Source organism: Lichenostomus cassidix, chromosome 17 (assembly GCF_008360975.1).
Source record: "Lichenostomus cassidix isolate B80296 chromosome 17, HeHo_3.0, whole genome shotgun sequence".
NCBI classification, from domain to species: domain Eukaryota; kingdom Metazoa; phylum Chordata; class Aves; order Passeriformes; family Meliphagidae; genus Lichenostomus; species Lichenostomus cassidix.
The window spans coordinates 4,830,095-4,848,990 of NC_139497.1; the positions used below are offsets into that span (position 1 = coordinate 4,830,095).

The 18,896-nt window shown below is 45.3% G+C and overlaps 1 protein-coding gene across 2 annotated transcripts in view; it reads right to left on the reverse strand.

Annotated features, from left to right (window-relative positions):
* Positions 1-7,688: 7,688 nt before the first annotated feature.
* Positions 7,689-18,896, reverse strand: part of GPR107 (G protein-coupled receptor 107) — a 37,965-nt gene continuing 26,757 nt past the window's right edge. For both annotated transcript variants that reach the window (XM_085077016.1, XM_085077017.1), the window contains one exon: positions 7,689-13,242. In XM_085077016.1, the coding sequence (XP_084933142.1) occupies positions 13,146-13,242 (97 nt within the window). In that variant the 3' untranslated portion in view covers positions 7,689-13,145. The remainder of the gene's footprint in view (positions 13,243-18,896) is intronic.

Below are 18,896 nucleotides of genomic sequence, written 5' to 3' on the forward strand. Positions count from 1 at the left end.
CTGACACAGCACTGCTCTTTGCACCTTTATTGTTTTTAACCAGCCAAACGTTGCCTGACACTCACTTCTCCAGGGATACATTCCCCAAGTGGATGTTTCCAAAATGCCTCATCCTCCCTTACCCAGCCTCACAAAAACGAGCTCATTAAGGCAGAAGAGGATAAAAACACCATCACCATGTCCCAGCAGCGGCACAGCCCGGGGGATGAGCTGGAGGGATGGCACTGAGGGACAGGGGATTGGCAGCACATGGCAGTGAGAGCTCTGTGAGGCTGTGCCTCCCCTCCAGCATCCCTCCTGGTTGCTTCCAACATTTGCATGGCTTTTAGGGACAAAGGTCTGCCTGCCACTCCAACACAGGCCACAGCAGATTCCAGTCTGGTCCGCAAATGTGCTGCAAAAAATGTCCTGTGCAGCCCCTCTTTGCTGCCCATCAGCAAAACATGGATTTTTTCAGTATTTCCCTTCATCCGTGGTCCCTGAGCTGTAACCACATTGCAGCAGGGGTGTCCTGGTGTGTGCAGAGCATGACCTGCCTGTGCCCAGCTGGAGGTCCAGCGAGGTCCCAGACCTTCCCTGCACAGCACAGGCATTCTAGCACAGGCTCTGCTGCAGCAAAACTGATGTTGAAAGGATTTAATTCTATTTAAAACTCTACCCTGCCTCCACTACACAGAATGCTGAGGAGAGAGCTCAGATCACACAAACGAGAGGAGAAAAGTAATCGGAAACTATGCAAGCCAGTCACTTTCACTTCCCAATTATTAGCTTTAACCCCATTACTGTTTAAATAACAACACTAGTGACATTTTCTAGGATAAAGTGACATTTCTACAGGCAGAGAAACATTGCCCCAGCCTGGAAAGACTCCTGGGGCTGACAGAATTGAAATCTGAACAGTAACCGGGGCACAAAACAATCATGCCCAGCTGAACGCGGTCAGTGCGCCCGGCAAGGAGCTGGGTTGTTTGCTCAGAGGAAAATCCAATGCAGGCCAGTCCTTGAGAGCAGTTTTGTTTTATAAATCCCTCTGGCTCTCTCTTCCAAGACAGGCCTCAGGCAGTGCTCACATCTCCCCAGCACCAGTGACTGCAGGACAGGCTCAGAGCCAGCCCTGACCCAGGCTGGCTTTTTGATTAAGCCACGTGTGCTGCTCGCAGGGCTTCTGCTGTCTGATCCCCACAGTGCAGCCATGGAAATGATCATTCCCTGGGCGATATTTGCCATTGCTGCTGTGGTCAGAATGAGTTTCTGCTCAAAGAGAAGCTGTTACCTCTCTTGCCACGCCAGTGCTGGAGGTTTGGGATAGATCTGATGCTCCATGTTCTGACTGTAAAAGCTGGGAGCTGTGTGGGGGAGTGTGTGTCTGTAGAAAGCTTTTCCTTCCTCGGGTATCTACTTGAAAGTGTTTAATAAAACCCCAGAGTTCTATTTCCTCAGGACACAGCGAGTCTGTCAGGCTCAGCCACGCAGCCTTTTGTTCCACGTGGGCTCACCAGGCTGTGCACATTTAATCAGCATCCTCAGACACCATCACGGGGGTTTTCCCCAATGCATCCTTCCTGATTTAATTGCCAGGATTGCAGCTGCCTCGTGGGAATAGCACTGCATGCAAGTAACGAGATACAGTCCGCCCTGATCCCGTGTGTTCACTCTGTGCTTCATCACAAATGGTCTTTTATTTCCCCTCTTCATGCTCCTCACTGATGTGCTCAGACCTAAAAAAATCAGTGGTGTCACACAGCACAAGCAGAGCACCCTCTGAATCCCACCTTGGGCATCGCTGGAGCTGTTTGTGGGGTGGGAAATTGAGGATGGGGTAGTAGTATCCATTACGGCACACTTGCACTCTTGGCTGTGCTTTGACGCAGGAGCGGCCCCAGGAAAAGGAGAAGAGAAGCAGGGGATGGACCCCGTTAGCCCATCCCATCCCCTTCCTCGCTCCTCCCCTTCCCAGGGCTGGATGAGGCGCCACAAAGGGTCCGCTCAGGCTTCACGCTTCTCCAAACCGCTTTTTCCTACTGCATCACGAAACCCACACATCCACCCACCCATCCATCACGGTTGTCGTTGTGGCCAGTGTCACCCCCGGTCCTGTCAGCTCGTGAACATCCCCCTTCCACATCCACCCACCCAAAAGCAGATTGAGAAGATGCTCCAAAACCAACAGACCGCATGAGCGAGGAATCTGTGACTGGAGACACCAGTCTGGCAGTGAACTCACGGAGCAGAGCGCACACAGGCTGTAGTTTGTGCTTTTTCTGTGGAAAAGCCAAGTTTTGCTCAGAGCTTTCTTGTGCCAAAGCAGGAGTGGGTCAGCAGGGGAGTGGTGAAGCATCAGAGCCTGGAATGGGGAAGGAACATACACACAGAGGAGATTAATTATATCAGCTACAAAAAATAGTTGCTATTTTAAGGTTAATGCTTGAGTGATCTGACTCAGTCAGAAAAAGAGCCAAAGGAATTATTGGCATCAGCGCTGGCTGCTCCCCCAGACAAGCCATGGCCACCGCTGGCAGAGAGAGCCACCAAAATAGCTGCTTTTCCAGAGGATTTGAACAAAATGCCATTAGAGTGAGTTCAACATCCTGGTGCAACAACCACAAGCACAGGAATGCATCAGCTCGTCCTGGGGACACCCTGGGCTTCCCAGGCATCACCCGCATCTCAGATTACAACCGTTTTACACACGGATGAGCTCAAGACTGCGAGCAGCTTTCAACGGGACTCCGCAGCTTCCAGCTCACCAACCAGGGTGTTCCCGAAGCTCTTTTAAGCTTGACAAGATGCGAGTGAGCTGCTCTTGCTTCGCCCCTGGTATCTATCACTGCAGGTCCCTGCAAGCACCCAGTGCTGGCATTTGCCAATTGCTTCGATAGCTGAGCTGAATATGACTAAATAAGAAAACCCTAAAAAAAATTTAAAAAAAAAAATCAAGATTTATAACCCAAAACACTCTAAGACTTGGACTCTAGCAGTTCTACTGGCTATCACTGCTATAAATTAATTTCTATTGCACAGCATTTTAATGCCAACACATCGCATTGTTTCAGAGAAACGCACCAGACACAAAACACACCAGGTTTTGGGGTAAGTGGCAGCGGGAATGGTGCCCTGCAGGCTCTTTCCCCAGGAAATGGAAGTGTAGATATTAAAATGATGGCCAAATGCAGCGGAAGGTCTGGAAATCACAACTGTGCCAAGGCTGCACGTACAGCTGTCGCTAGAGACTGACACGCAGCCGATGCGCTGAGCGTTACAATTTGCTACGCTATTAATTTCTCTGTTAAATTCTAGTTTATTTTTTAAAGCCTGTATTCTCTTTAGAGCCTCTGGGGCTGTAATTGTTATGCTAATGTAGGAACCCGGGAAGGGTGGCTGTGGTGAACTCATCAGCTGTTCTCCCGTTGCCTGCAGTTTGCAGGCAGCCCTGGGTTGAGAAAAAGCCAAGCAGGAGGAGTTTTTGTGGATCTTCCTTCGATCTTCCTTCATGGCACATCACAAATCCCGGCTGGCAACTGGGAAACCACCTTTGTTCTGCTCCTGCCGTCTTCATCCTGCAGAGCTCAGCCCAGCCACCTTGAGCCTTCAGCCAAGGCTCGATTCCAGACAGGCTGAAAATAAAAGGCTCCTGGTAAGGACAACCAAGGAGTGCTGAGCACTTTGTCTGGGTGAGATAAGATCACAGTCACAGAGGCAGCAGCAGCAGCATTTTGCAGCAAAGGCTCCTGGCAGCATCCAGCAGCACCCTCAGGGCTGGGAGAAGGGTTGGAGAAGCTGTTCTCCACGTTGTTCTCCACACACTGTGCAGGTGACTTGAGCATCACACTCACCAGGTCTGGTGCCCAGCTTCTGCAGGGGTTTTTAATAAAAAACCCCACATCTGTGAGAGAAGCATCCTTAGATCTGAAAGACGGAGGTTTGGAGCAGAACAAAGATTTTAAAAAAATATACATATTTTTAAGAACCTTCAAAATAAAGGGAAGTCACGTGGCTTCCAGCTCTTCTGTGATCCTGCCCAGATGTTTGCTCTGAAGGCAGCTCGGTGTCTGTTCAGTGCTGAGCTCTGAGCATGCAGAGGGAATGGTTCTGGTGGAGGGTTTCACACCACAAACCAGACAGAAATCAGCCTCTTGATTACTCATGAATCCTACTCTTCAGCCCCTCGGTGCCTGGGATCTGTGTGCTGCAGACACACAGAGGCTGGGGCAGCTGCTGGGGCTGGTGCTGCTGACCTGCTCTGGTTTAAGACAAGACACAAGTCTCTTGAGCAAGCTTTGTAAGCAAACTGTGCAGTCAGTAGTGATGTCTGCCCACCCAAATCCTACCCTGAAATCCTTAAAAACAAAACCAAGCCAAACAAAACCACAACAACCCCCAAAAACATTCAAACATACAAAATCGACCTGATTGACCTGTATCTATTCTTCAAATTTTGCTCCTGTTTAAGAGTTTGAATTGTTGCCTCCCATAAGGGCTGCTCTGATTCATGCCAACACTCAGGCATTGTGTGCTTGGTAAATCCCAGCAGATATTTCCGCTCAGATTTTGCAGCAACAGTTAAAACCCTGACTGACTCGGAATACAGATTAGGGCACACACCAACCAGCTTCACTTCAACGTGTTCCTCCTAAGGAGCAGCCAGGCTCACTCAAGGCATCTATGAGGTTTAACAGTAAAACTAAAACGACCCCCCAAACCAGGAATTATGCACGCAATATACTTCCCACTGAGATAAGCAAATGGAAAATGGCTGAGACAGGCATTTCATCCAGCTCACAGCCGATGAGGGGTCGTTCCCTGCAGTGTGTTTAGCAATGATTTGTCCGGCCGAGTGTTGATTATCTGAAACAACACAGAACTGCCTCCATTTCTCCAGGGAGATTGTTTGCAGCCAAACTCATTGGCAAAAGGTTCCTCCTAGTATCTTGTTTTCCTCTGCTGTCGTTACATCTCACCTCTCCACAGCTCAGCCTTCAGCCACGCTAATGAATTCCAAACCTGTTTCTGTGGGTTCCCCCCATGCAGCCATTTTGTACTGAGTAACATCTTCTTGGCTCTCTTTAATCATCACTTAGTCAGGCTTACAGCTTTAATTCTTGTAATCTTCTGCCATTGCCCAATTCCTTCCTCTCAGTCACTGCAGCTGTTCTTTGTAGCCCCTCCAACTTGGCTACTGCCTCCTGGTATGAGATCCACCCCAAAATGAACAAGTTGGGCTTCTCCTGGGAGAGGCAGATCAATACCTTCACAGCTGTGCTGGGTGGAGGATTCTTTCCAGCCTCACAGAGCTCGTGCAGAACAAAGATCCTGAGCAGTTCAGGGAAGAGGCAGCTGGAGAAGTGACAATGACTCTTCCACACCTGCAGTGAGCAGTGGGTGCATTCTCAGGGAGAAGCTGGCGATGGGATATTGGGGGGATATTGTGCCAAACTGACTCAGGACTGAAGGCATATAGAAGATTTGCACCCCAGAACAATGTCCTCAGGCACTAAAAGCCCCCAAACTTATTACTACACTCACAGGTGACCCATGTTTAACTGCTCCTTTCATCAAGGATGCTCTTGCCAAGCTCAGCACAATCATCCCAAGAGGGAGCAGTAAAAGGAATTTCAAGCCATCCCTTCCATTTTCATCCTCACCTGTCCCCCCTGCCAGCCCTGTAACAACCTCGCCTCACATGCCTGTTTATTTCTTTTCAGGAATACAAGAGCCATCTCATGTATTGTGCCTCAGCCACCCCACAGAAAATATCCCACGGGGAGAAAAGCCACAACAAAGTCGTGTCACCCCCAATTACACCATTTTCCATGGATGAGAAGGGAGAAAAGGAAGAGATGCCATGCATTTTTTACACCTTAAGACAGAAGAAAGCCCTTGACTCCTAACCAAGGGCCCCAATATCAGGATCAGCTGTGCCAATACAAGCTGTGTTATTACCTCTGCTGTACAAAGCAATTTGGTTTTTATTGACCACTCGCTATACAGGGCACTACAACACTCTCCCCTCATTAGAGCCTGTCAGTCAGAAGGCAAAGGAAGGCAAAAGCAGGATTTAAGGAGAAGGCAGCTCTTTGCAGTCATGAAGATAACCTTGCTCAAGCAAAAGCATTGACAGCAGGCAGCCAGGACTGCAACGAGGAGCTGCAAATGATCAGACAGCTGGGAATTTCAAACACTGGAAGAAAAACCTTAGTGCAGGCAGAACAATTTACCTCCCCTGGACAGGAAAACACCTACACAATTGCATCCAAGCACAGCACATTGAGGAAAGTTTTGTTAGCTCTGCTTTTGTTTCTTCTGCTCCCTGTGAAAGTCTGCCAGATGACCTCTGCTCACACTAGACCTCAAATACTGGGAACTCTTCTTTGTGTCTCCTCAGAGAAGATAGTCAGAAATCAATTTTTTCCACTGATAACTTCATTTGGTCTCCTTCTCAAGTGAGTGTTCCCACAATTTAGTCCCACCTTACCCACTCCACCCCTAACATTCCACCTTTCCTCATGGCTGAGGGATGTTTTGGCTCAGTGCAGGCAACTCTGGCGATGAGTCTCAGAGCTGCTGTCACAGAATGCTAAGGGGGCCAAATACACATTTGGTATTTAAGGCCAAATACACAACGGACAAAATATGCAGAGGATGTTCAGTTTGGAAAAACCTGCAAGAAAGACATTTAGGCCACCCCAGTGCAACAACCAGCAAACACCTGAATCACAAAGTTTGTGCTAACCTACAGTGGGGTATTAGAGTACTTTTTTCAAGTACTTTTTATAGTTTAGCTCCCTGGTAAAACACCACCCACCCAGAGGCTTGAGGCAACACAGAACTGGCTGCCTGGGAGGTGCAGGGTGGAGAACACAGGCTATTTCTGGCATTACCCCTCGGTGGTAGGATGAGAACCACAGGCTGAACTGTAAGAAACATCTTGAAGACTTGGATTTCGTGCTGAAGGACATATGCTTTTGAGGGATGGGGGATTATCAGGAAGAACACTTCACAGGAATACTGTGCCCTCCTCATCCCTGCCAACTCAACCACGCTGCAAAATTGAAATGCAAGGTTAGATCCCAACAGCTCAGGAAGAGGACAACTAAAGAAGTCCCAAATCACCATCAGTCCAACCTAAACATGTCAAGGACTTGCCCCTCTGAGGTAGTGTGGCCAGATCCACCAAAGATTCTACTTCAGAATTAAGTTTCTACACTTAATTTGTACCTGGTCACCAAGGTTCAGAGCATCAGCTCCTTGACTGCCCTTGCCTGGCAAACTGAGAACACAGAGACCACAGGGCTGGAGAGCAGCAACAAGCTCAGGAGGCTCCTCCTCTCCTGCCTGCCTGAGACTGCAGAAGACACAGGGCTGGGAGAAACCCTTTTCTCCAAAACTCAGTCCACAAACTACTGCCTAAACTCAGCTTACAAACCTAAAAGAGCAGTTGGGCACATACAAGCACAGCTCCAGTACCTGCAGCCCAAGGAAAGGCACCTCAGTGAACTCAGGGTCACTGACAGGAAAGCTTTTCCCTTCAAAAGTTTTCCATAGAAGTGTTGTGATTTGGCCCTGTATCCATGATGCAGATGTTGATGGCTGGAAACTGAAGTTGAGCACAGGGAAATGCAGACTTTGGGATCAACGGGTCAGCTGGGCTGCTGGCAGTTCAGAAGGAGAAAATGAGATGCATTAAAAACTTCTTTCTGGTCAATCTTTATTTTACACATTTGCATCACAGCAGGGAAACCAAGTTACACAGACTGTCCTGACTTGTCTCTGCCTTGCTTCTCTTCAAATACTGTTTGCTGTTCTTTTAATAAAGTTTAAAAAAATACTGAAAAAAAATCCATTTTTACATCTGAACAGGAACTGAGGAATAGGATATTTACAGGTCACCAAAACCCCTGGAACCGGACCTTGCTGTATACAGAAAAGTCTTTTTTAGTTCTTCTGGAGGTCATTCACTAAATGAATTCAAAACTACATTGTACAAGGTGCCCTAAAGCTGCTTAATGACACAAGAGGATCTAGAATTAATTATTAATAGTTCCTAAAGGGCAAGGGAAGCTATTTAGACCTATACTCTGTTTTGACAGAGCAGGTACCAGCTCCACTGGCTACAGGATAGAGTGCTTCTGATGATGTGGAAGGTTGGGCTCTACTTTAGTACACAGAGAGCAGAACATGGAGTGAAATCCCACAGGGAAATATTTATTAAGAATTGTCCTTTCTAGAGGATTGCTGCAGTTAAAACATAAATGGGTTCTTGAGCCAGTCAACCTACAAGGAGTGTCTCTTTTCTCAGCCACTTTCTTCCAGTACCATCACTCAATACCTAAGTGAGTATCAGCACTTTCCTAAATCCTGTTCCAGCCATTTGGGAGCACAGGTCATGCGCAGCTCTCACTGGATCATTGCTATATCCAGGCAAGAAACTACAAGGGGGAAAAGGCATAGCTTCCCAATATTGCTACAGAAAAGTGATTAATCAGCCCAAAACAGTGTCATATCCAGCAGCTAAAAAAAAAAAAAAAAAACCAAACCACAAAACCAAATTAATTTGATTTAAAACAACATTTTACAGCAAATCAACCCCAGGGAACACAGAGAAACATTGGTCAAGTGCCTCTGGGCAGCACCACCTCAGCTTTCATGAAACATTGAGGCTACTGACGCTACACACAAGGTCACAGTTTCAGACAGTGTGAGTCCCACTATGTTCAAACCTCACTGTACCTCCCACTCCTGCAGACCACAGCTCCTCACTCTTTGTACACAGGTAAAAAATGGGGACATGCTCTATGAGTGAAGTAGAGATCATAACACAGATCTATAAAACACCTGCTTTAAAGTGACAGCAGTCTGTTTAGCTAGCATGACAGGTCAAATTGAAGGAGACAAACCAGGTAGGCTGAAGGAAGGAAGATTTCCTTGCCTCTCCTAAACAGATAAGGAACTCCAGTTCTCAGAGCTAAACAGAGCCTACAATACCCAATATTTGCTCGAAATTGGGCAGTTTGCAAATAAACAACAAAATCCCCTCCCTTCTCGTCAATCTGATTGTCAGTGGCTCAACTGCTTTCCTCTAAGAGGAACACACAGTCAGGAAAAAAGACTCAACACTACAAATCTTCCACGGGACTTCCACCAGATGTGCACACTGGAGTGATCAGGACATGCCCTTTCATGGCCAGAAGGAATGTTACAGTGCTCAAGAATAGATGGTGGATGCACACTCACGCTAGAGAGAGTCCACTTAGCTTAGAAAAAAAATACATCTTCCACACTACGAGCTCCAAGACAAAATGCTGCAATGCAGCAAATTTTTACAACATGCTCTCCCAGGGTATGCCAGCATGGAAATCCAGGAACAGGGCACTCAGCTGGAGGGAAACACCGAACAATGCACTGCACATGACACACTGAGTTAGATGACAACATGAAAGAGCATCTTAATAGGACAGCATGTGGCTTCTTCAACTCAAACTGCTCCACTCTGAGCAGGCAGCAGCAGTGTTCCAGATGACCCCATTATGTCTTGCTTTCTTTTAGTACGTCCCTTGATGAGCCATCAAGGAAAACATTTTCCAGCCTGAAGAATGCAAGAGTCTGGCAGTTGCACTGCAAGGAGGCTTCCTCTGGAAGACAGCCTGCTGAGCAGCTACGGAAGGAAGGAGTGCAGCAGTGGCATGTGCAGGTCAGCAACCACAGGGATTTATTGGGACATAACCTGCATTACAACTGAAGACTGAACCAATCTCATTTTTGCCTGAAGAGGGTACCGAGTGCTCCACTGCAGCAATATATGGGAAAGCATTCAAACCCTTTATTCCCATTGCACCAGAGCTGCTGTTCCAGGACTCCTGACTCTGCTGCTGGGTGCTGTCGGGATTGCTTCAGCTCCTCACTTCAGTAAAAGCAGAGACAGGAAGGCAAGGCTGCATATTCCTAAATGATCTGTAATCCACAACAGCTCCTCTCGCTTCCCTCCCTGTCAGAGGCAGAGCTTCCTACCAGATAAGCAGCCGTCAGCATGTGAAAGGCAAGCACTGATTATCCTGCCTGGGAAGCTCCAAGCTGCTGCACTGCACTAGCCCTGGAGCCATGCAATGCCAGTCATGCAGCTGTGGGTTAGCCTGCGAGGGAGGGGAGGGAACAGCCCTCTCTTTGATGCCTTGCAGTGCAGAACTCACTGTGCTGGCGAGAAGCACAAGTGCAGCCGTCCTCTCCAGCCTCCGACATCCCAGCTGCCATCCCATCCATCCTATCCATCACACACCCCTGCAAGACAGACTTCTTGTCCTGCTCCGAGGAATTGCACCAGAGAAAATTCACTTTGGAAATGGCTGCACTAAGATCTTTTGCATTTTGATTTGTGCATGACTTTAATTATCCTTCCTAATGCTGAGGTCTGAACATTTCCTGCTGCTTGGCATCCTGTGTAAAGCACCAGCTGAAGCTGGTTGTAGAGCTGACTGCTGAAGCTCAGGTCTGAACTTGGAAAAATATCATGTAAAAAAAAATACTTCCAGAATACTGCTGTGGTTTTTCATGCCAAGACAAAAAGAAATGACCCATTTTTTTGGCCTTACACTGGTGAGCCAGGGACTTGGCAGATAAACCTACACCATATGCAACTTTAGCTAAAAAAGTGCACATGAAAAAAAAAAAAAGAGAAACCTGAGACTAAGGTAACAGCACTTGCCAAATTGTCAGCTCCACTGATGCTGAGGTATGGAACAGGCAGCTGTTTGGAACCAGCTCAGCACTCGTGGTTTTGGGTGAAATGCCACAGCAGTGACAACTTCACATCTCACAAAAGGAATTAACAGATTCTAGAATAGCATCATGTCCAGATGCACTTTGTTCCTGACACCACATCCTTATCCCTTACATACCTTAGTGCCAACACACTTCAAGTCTTCAGTGGGCTTCTCTGTACAAACTTTACAGTCTGTTTGAGCAGTCCTTCAGATGCAGAGAGTGACAGAGTAACTGCAGGGGAAGAGTTTTTCAGGTATTGCATTTAAGTGTATGATGAGCTGGGACTGCCTGCATTTGCTTATGGTCCAACTTCTCACACCTCAGCTAAATATGAAGAAGATTTCTTCCTACAGAAGGCCCACAGGTCACCAAACAGCCTTTCCAGTAGTATAGGATCTCCTCCCACTAAAACTGTCTCACTGCAAGGCAATGACAACAAAGTCAAACTATCACTGCTGTGACGGCTGTGAAGTTACAGCTGAGGAGGAAAACAGAAGAGGACTCTGTAGCCAGAGACAAATGCTATCCTTGTGCTTTATCTGAAGAGAATGCAGTTCCAGATATCAAAGCAGGTAGATTTGTTTCTACCATCCCCACGGTGCATAGAAGCAACACCTGGGAAAAGAAGTGGCAATGGGGGAAAGTGATGCTGCTCCTCAAACAGTGAGTTTTGGTACAGAGAGCTCACCAAGAGCTCCACACTCCTGCTCCAGAGTGAGGAAGTGGCTCAAGATTCTAGAGGAAATCCTCCTTCTCAGCTTGAAGAATAAAATAACCTAGTGGCTAACAGTCCTCAAATCAGCTGTGCCCCAGAGATGTCCCTCCAAAAAAACAGTTTCTGAATGAGTATGTAAGCAATGCTGGCACATCCAGAGCTCTGATGATGGCTCTGACACCCTGGCAGACACACTAGGCTCAACAGCACCACGTGTCAATGTCTCTGCATGAATATTAAGGCTTCAGTGGGTCAGTGACTTACACTTGATTTATTTTTTGAAAGCTAATCCTCATTTCACCAGTGAGCCACTTCCATCCTCCCCCAAATTGACATCCATTCTCACTACTACAGCTCTGGATACCAACTGCCCCACTGACAATCTCAGGAACTACAGAGGAAACACATGGCATTTTGGAACAAGTCTGTAAAGACTCTGCTGCAAGTCTGCAGCTAACAGTCAAGGATTCCATATTACCCTGCATCAAGGTTCTGGTCACAATCTTCTCCTCTCCTGACAAAAAAAAAGCCAACATTCAGGACTGGGAGCTACAGTTACCTGTTTTTGGCGGCAATACCACTTCGACCAGTTCAGCTTATCTTGAACAGCAGTGTCATTAATCCTACACAGCCAGAGAGGTACAAGTAGATATCCAGTAACTCAGGATAACTGTGAACCAGAGATTTATGCTGGAGTAAAATGGCTAGACAGATTTCCACTGGAGAGTCTGGTACTGTTTATACTGTGCCAGAAAGGAGTGACTTTTGAAACACCTTGAAAATATTTTATCAAGGAAACCAAAGTGCTCTGGGTCACAGCTTGAAAGTAAACATTTAGGCAGACCCCTAAAAAGCAAGCATCAGTCTTACACCTCTTGTGTACTTTTTGTCAGGTTGGGGTGAGTCAAGAGCAACTCCAAGATCAGTGGAGAATGTACATAAATGCTTATTGCACTATGGGCTTAGTGCTTTAATGGAGAACAGTCACTCGTTTCCTGTATAGCAACACATCTGAAAACCTCACACATTCAGCTGGACACCTGCAGGGATAAGACAAGAAGATACTCATCACCTTTCCCACTGGTATGAGCAGTGGCAGAAGTCATCTGATCCAATACCTGTTCAGTCTCTCGAATAACTGCAGTTGTTCCTATTCCATTTGCTTTGCAATGTTTTGTCCAAGCCAAAAGGAGAGTTTATAAAAAGAAAAAAAAAAATACTTACATGTCTTTATCTTCTTTTCCCACCTTCTGACAGGCTTTCCAAGTCCCAGCATACATGTTACATAGCAAGTGTGTGTGTGTGTGTATATACATATATATGAGCATTATATAAAATATATTCTTTACATACACACTGAAGATCCCTCTTCACATTAGTATTACACATTCTGAAGAACTCAACAACTCAGAATAAAGAACTGATGCAGAAAGGGGGAAAAAAAACATAAGCTACCCAAAATCTCTAGCAAAGCTTCACACTCCTTGCAGGTACCAGGAGATCCCATTTTCTTATGATCAAAGGAATAGTTATATTTCTGCACTGCTTTGCTCCCCCTAGACACACCCCACTCTGCAGTTTCAGTGGTGGGGAGTGCAAGTTGCTCCCTTTCCACTGAGAGTAATATTAATAAATTAAAAAAGTTTCTCTGAAAGTGCTGCCTTAGTCCAGTCCATCATGCCGTGCTTTCCCATTCGCCCTGAGGCTCTGCTGAACCATTCACCACTTTCTTGACCTTCTTCATGCCCTCCATTACTCCTGAAGTCGTCACCCTGGAAGAGAAGGGAGAAACATCAGACCTTGAACTGTAAAATCCAGCTCAGCAACAGCTCACACCCATCTTCCTGTGCCTATCAAACACCGCTTCTCACATCTCTTTACCCATGCTGAGCAGTTTCCACTCAAGTTTGGTCTCTTGTTCCACCTTGGACACAACACAGATGGACACTGGGAGCACATTGAGCACCTCAAGGCCCTTCCCATCTACTGTTAAACTAAACCAGCAAGTAATACTGGCTCACACTTCAAAAAAGGTAACAGGGATGGTTAAACCAGGCGTTCATTTGCTACACTCCAGCAGTTTGGTTAAAAAACCCATTTTGCTATACAGCTGATCACCCTTATTTCTGTGACTCTTCTGCATTTTAATAGGTACAATGTATTACACAAATACACACACAGAGGACAGTACCCCAAATGAACCTTATTAGCTTAATGCACACCAGCTCCTCTTGACAGCAAAATGAGCAGCAACAAAACAGAAGCGAGAAGTCATCCTTTTTATGCCATCCAAGTCTGGATTTGTCATGGCAATCTGACCATTGAACTACAAAGCCTCACAACACCATTGAAACATTGGGTAGACTGAACTGTTTATCCAGGCAGAACAGCACCATTCCTCTTAGAACTGCCTTGGCTCTCCAACAGCTCTTCAGCTCAGCAGCTTTTCTCTGCTGCTACACAAAACAGGCAATTTAGATGCACAACACATTTCCTTTATTCTTCAGCACAGTGTGATTCTCATTCCATACAGGTATTCCACCCCCCACAATGTGCTACAAAGGTTATTTTGGATGCTGAAGGTAGGAGTGCCAATAGCTCAATGCATTCCCAAGGGATGCCTAGAAGCACACACAGACCTGTCCTGTTCAAAGCTGCCCCTGTTGGTCTGTGAGTGCTTTCACCTGCTGTTTACCATGTTAGAGTGCTTTATTTGATCAGAGCTGCTAACAGCATCTCCACAGCAGCACCGCAAGAGAAGTCATCTTCAGATAACACTCTTGTTCCCTTAGTTCCACCATAGATTCCAGCTTCTGTTCATATACTGTAAAAACAATTTACTCAGCCTGCTGTGTTCAGAGATATTCCAGCAGTGGCCACACTGGGATCATCAGTGATTCAGACACTTTAGAGTGGGCCTAGATGAGCTTGTGCTTAATAGGAAAGGGTCACTAGACTACAGATCAAAAAACTTTATTCCCTACTAAAATAAGAAAAAAGTACAGAGAAAAGTAAGCAGGTTGCTTAAAGGAGAAAGATGGAATTAGTAACATTTCCTAGAAGAGATCAAACTAATGAGTACAGAGATGTGTAGATCTCTTAAGTTCTCCCTGTTGACAAAGGTTTCCCCACAGTCATATAGGAAAAAATCTGGGGAAACATAAGCTAGGCAAAAACCAAAGTAGATGGATAACTAATTGGAAAAGTATGCATTGAGATGTACTTAATGGTTTCCTGTCAAAAATGCAAGAACATTGAGTGTGGTTCCAGAGAGGCCTGTCCTGAGTTCACTTCTACTCAGTATTTTCAGTAATTGCCTGGGTAATGGAATAGAGAACTTGCTTATTAAATCTGCACAAGACACTAAGAGCTACATACTGGAGGACAGGACTAGAATGCAGAAAGATTCTGGCAAATCAAAGTAATAGTCTGAAAAGTACAGGAGGATGCAGCAAGACAGCTACCAAGTTTACTCTTCAGAAATAATCAACTTTGTAATTCCAGAAAGAGGAGCTAAGTGCCCATTCCTCAGGGAGGAGCTGAAGATGGCCATGAACTACAAACCAGAAATCAGCATCTAACACAGCAATGCAGCAGCAGACACATCAGGATATACAAGAGGTGTTTTACACATACATGACACCAAAGTAGTCCCAATGCTTGACTCACAGCTGGGAAGACCCCACCTGGCACACAGCCTAGATTCCAGCACTGCACTCTAATGCCACCACAGAGCCACTGCACACCAAGGTGGTGACAGAAGTAATGAGAGGTTATGGTTAAAAGGGAATGATTCCCTTCCCACATTTATGGGAGAGCTACACATTGAAAGTGCAGGCAGATCCAGTCATGTCCTTCACTAGCAGAGAGGTCATTTACTGTGTCCCCCCTCGGTAACAGCAAATATCTGGGAGAGATTTCTGTGTGGATTCTCCAACAGTGAAGGTTAAAGCCCATCTGAAGAGACTGTTGTTGTCTCGTGCCAAGTGCATGAAGTAGCTCTCAAGTCCCTCCTATTCTCAGATTGTTCAGGCACAACAGGCAATTCCTCCCTCTCTCAAAATCAGTTCAGCCATCACATTTTAGTGCCCAATAAAATAACAGTAGCAGCATGAAGACCAAGCACACTGAAATCCTTATTATTGTCCTCGGAACAGTTTCAGCACTTCAGCTCTGACCTGCAATACGGCAGGGAACAATGTTCCTCACCTGCAGTCTGCTGAACTGCATTTCCAGCCCACAAATCAGCAGCAGTTAAAATGCAACAAATCCCTCTCACTAAACCATCCCTCTCCAGAGAGCATTTCTGTGCCTGCCAGAGGGATATCCATCACAAATGAGGCAGAGGAGGAGTTCCCCAACCACTCCATCACACAGTGGTATGTGCCACAGAGATTTCATGGGGTTTATTTTCCTCCTGCATTGTATCCAAGGTATCAAGGAATGGCTAAACATTCAGCTCTCCTCAGTGGTGGACTTCACCTGTCTTTTCTCCTATTTCTTTGTTTTATAGTCCAACAAGAAACACTGCAATAGTGGCAGCAGCCAGCCCTTACAAGCTATTGCAACATGGAGTGAAAACTGATCAGCCACAGAACAAAAAAGCTGATCTCTGCAAGGGAAAGATGTGTTAGGTGAAGAAAATCACTGCTAATGGAGAGCACCATGAATCAGTCTGCCACAAAGCACAACCTGAGAGAAAGCAGGGAAAAGCAACCAAGCAGGATGTCAAACCTCAGCACAGAATAAGCTGCATCATGACACAGAGAGAAACTCCAGATCCAAAGGCATAAGCAAAGATCAGTGTTACCACAACAGTTCCCTGTGTTGACGCTGTTTTGGGTGTTAAGGAGAAGCAAAGTCTCCACATGCTAAGACAGATTTACCAACTTGAGAACAAAACCATTAATGGTTCCTTCTCCTGCAACTCCTCCTCCAGTGGAATTATCTTAAACTCACATGATGTATGAACATCATTCTCAACCAAGACCTGTAAAATAGCACTTTGACATCCAGCATCTAAAGCCAGCTTACCGAGTTAATGAAATTTTTTTTTAAAAACCCAACACCAAAAATTCTTCCTTTCCCCCTTCCTCACCCCCACCTCATCTACTGTGCTGTCTACATTTTTGTGCTCATGCCCCAGAAATGGCATTAGGACTGGAAGCCTGACAGCTCTTTCTGCCAAGTGTGGCTGCACCTTTTCAAGCAGGGAACTTTAATCTAACAAACTGTCAGCGACGAGCCCACGTACTGACAGAACTCAAGAGGCTGCCCAGCACAGAATACACAGAAAGCCACTTTGCTGATGATGAATGGCTATTGAACCTGCTTGAAAAAGGACAGACAGGTCCTTAGCTCAGCTTTAGTCACACTCTCCTCCCCAACAGGACAACTTCTGTGGAGACTGGAATAACTGAAGAGATTCCTGACATGTCTGTGGATTCGTTCTCCAAGCCAGAGTTACCTTTTCTTGATTTGTATTTTATTCTTGAGAGTTACAAGAATTTACAGAAAGAGGATTTGTGCCTTGTGTTGCTTCTGTCGCAGACACCTAATCTGCAGATTTTTCTTGAAACTTTGCAGATTTCCAGTGTCCTTAACAATATTTACATTCACTGCCAGACCAAGCTTTGTATTGTTTGCAATGCATGAAAACAGACACAAGCTAGAGAGCTGCACTTAAAATAGCCTTTTTTTTTTAATGGAAGACAAGCAAGCCTAGAAAAGAGGTTTGATAACCTCACAGCTATCCCCTCTGTTATTTCATAGAACTGTTGAGACTAAAGAAAATGAATGCTTCTGTTTCAGAGAACCTGATTAAAAAAAAAAAAAAAAAAACCACCTTCTGAGAGAGGAAAATAACCACAAAACCTGTCAATAAGACATAGCAGAACACAATGAAGTTTGCAAGTTTTCAGTTTCTGCCATGGCCTGTGAAGACAAGTGGGTATTTATCACATGAAAGACAAAACACTCATGCAATGGTTAGTCAGGACACTGTCAGGCACTCAGTCAACTGCTCAAATAAACCCAGGTATTTTTTCCCCCCAACAGAAACAACATTTAATATTTATAAACACAAAAATAGGACCAGCTAGACCAAATCAATGAGCAATTTAATACACTTCCACTGCAGTGCTTCACCTGTCACAGAATGTGTATAAACTCTGTTTTTCAAATACCTACAAACTTAACCTTCCTGATGGAGCTGGGGAAGGGAGAACCAGACACAGATTATACCCTGCCAAGTGCCCAAATGGAATAAAACTTCTGGTGAATCAGATCAGAAAAATTCACACAAGGCTAAGAGGAACAACCCACAAGGCACAACAGTGGAAATTCCCAAGGCAATGAGCATAATGCCTTACTAGGAAAAGGCTGACAAGGAATTCTGATCCTCCAGTTTTTAGCAATGTCTATCTCACTAGGGTGGGATGTAAATCACTGAATTAGTTCATTAAACTTTCCCCAGATCATTTCTGGCAGATTCTCCTAAATTTAGCAACTTCTCAATTGACTAAAATCACTGCATTTGAAAGGTGTCCTATTATTAGTCCTAACAAAACCCCCACAAGCAAAAATTCATTAAGCACGTAACGCAAAGTTGAAATTCACTCAAACAGGCAAAAAGGGAAAAAGCTTGTTTTGGTACAATCACAAATCCTGCCAGTTCTGACAGTGACTTCCTGATGTGAATGCTTTTTTACCAAACAGCTTCCAAACTAAGACCAGTTTCTTACATAACCCATTTAAACACATGTAAATGATAGTGATTTTAAGGTCACTACCCACTAGTTGGATTCTGCTTGCAAAAATGACAGATTTTCTCGACCCAAAGCAAAAATAGCTAAGCATTTATAAAGATCTTTGTTACTAGCCATATTTCTGAGAAGTTAAACTCCTTACATGACATTTCAGTCTGGATTCTATGATTCAAACTTCCTTGTAGCAATTTTCCAAAAAGATTCATTTCTTTCTGAGCTAACTATGACAGCAAACACATTCGGACTTTTTTTGCTTCTGAAATAAAAGCTGGACTGTTCATTTATTTCACCCAGGTAAAGGAGATTTGCCAAACTGGAAAAAAACTCTTAGGAACAGGGTTCTAAGCATGTACATAAATTGCAATTATGCATCAAATATATAACTACCAAAGGATTAGGTTAGCTCTGTTCCTATTAAGGCAGCAGACGCTGGGGCACCTAAAGCTGTATCCAACACTCCTGGCAGACTGAATTTCTTAGGGCATTCTTAATTACACATTCAAAAATGCCACTCATTTTTTAAGTCCTCAGATAACCACTGCAGAGAAAATGACAGGGACTTAGGCTGAGCCCTGCTGTATCATTTTTCCAGACTAGCTCAGGTCCTGAAGCATTTGTGGTGCCTCATGGTTTAGCAGCAAGGAATAAACCAGGGAAAA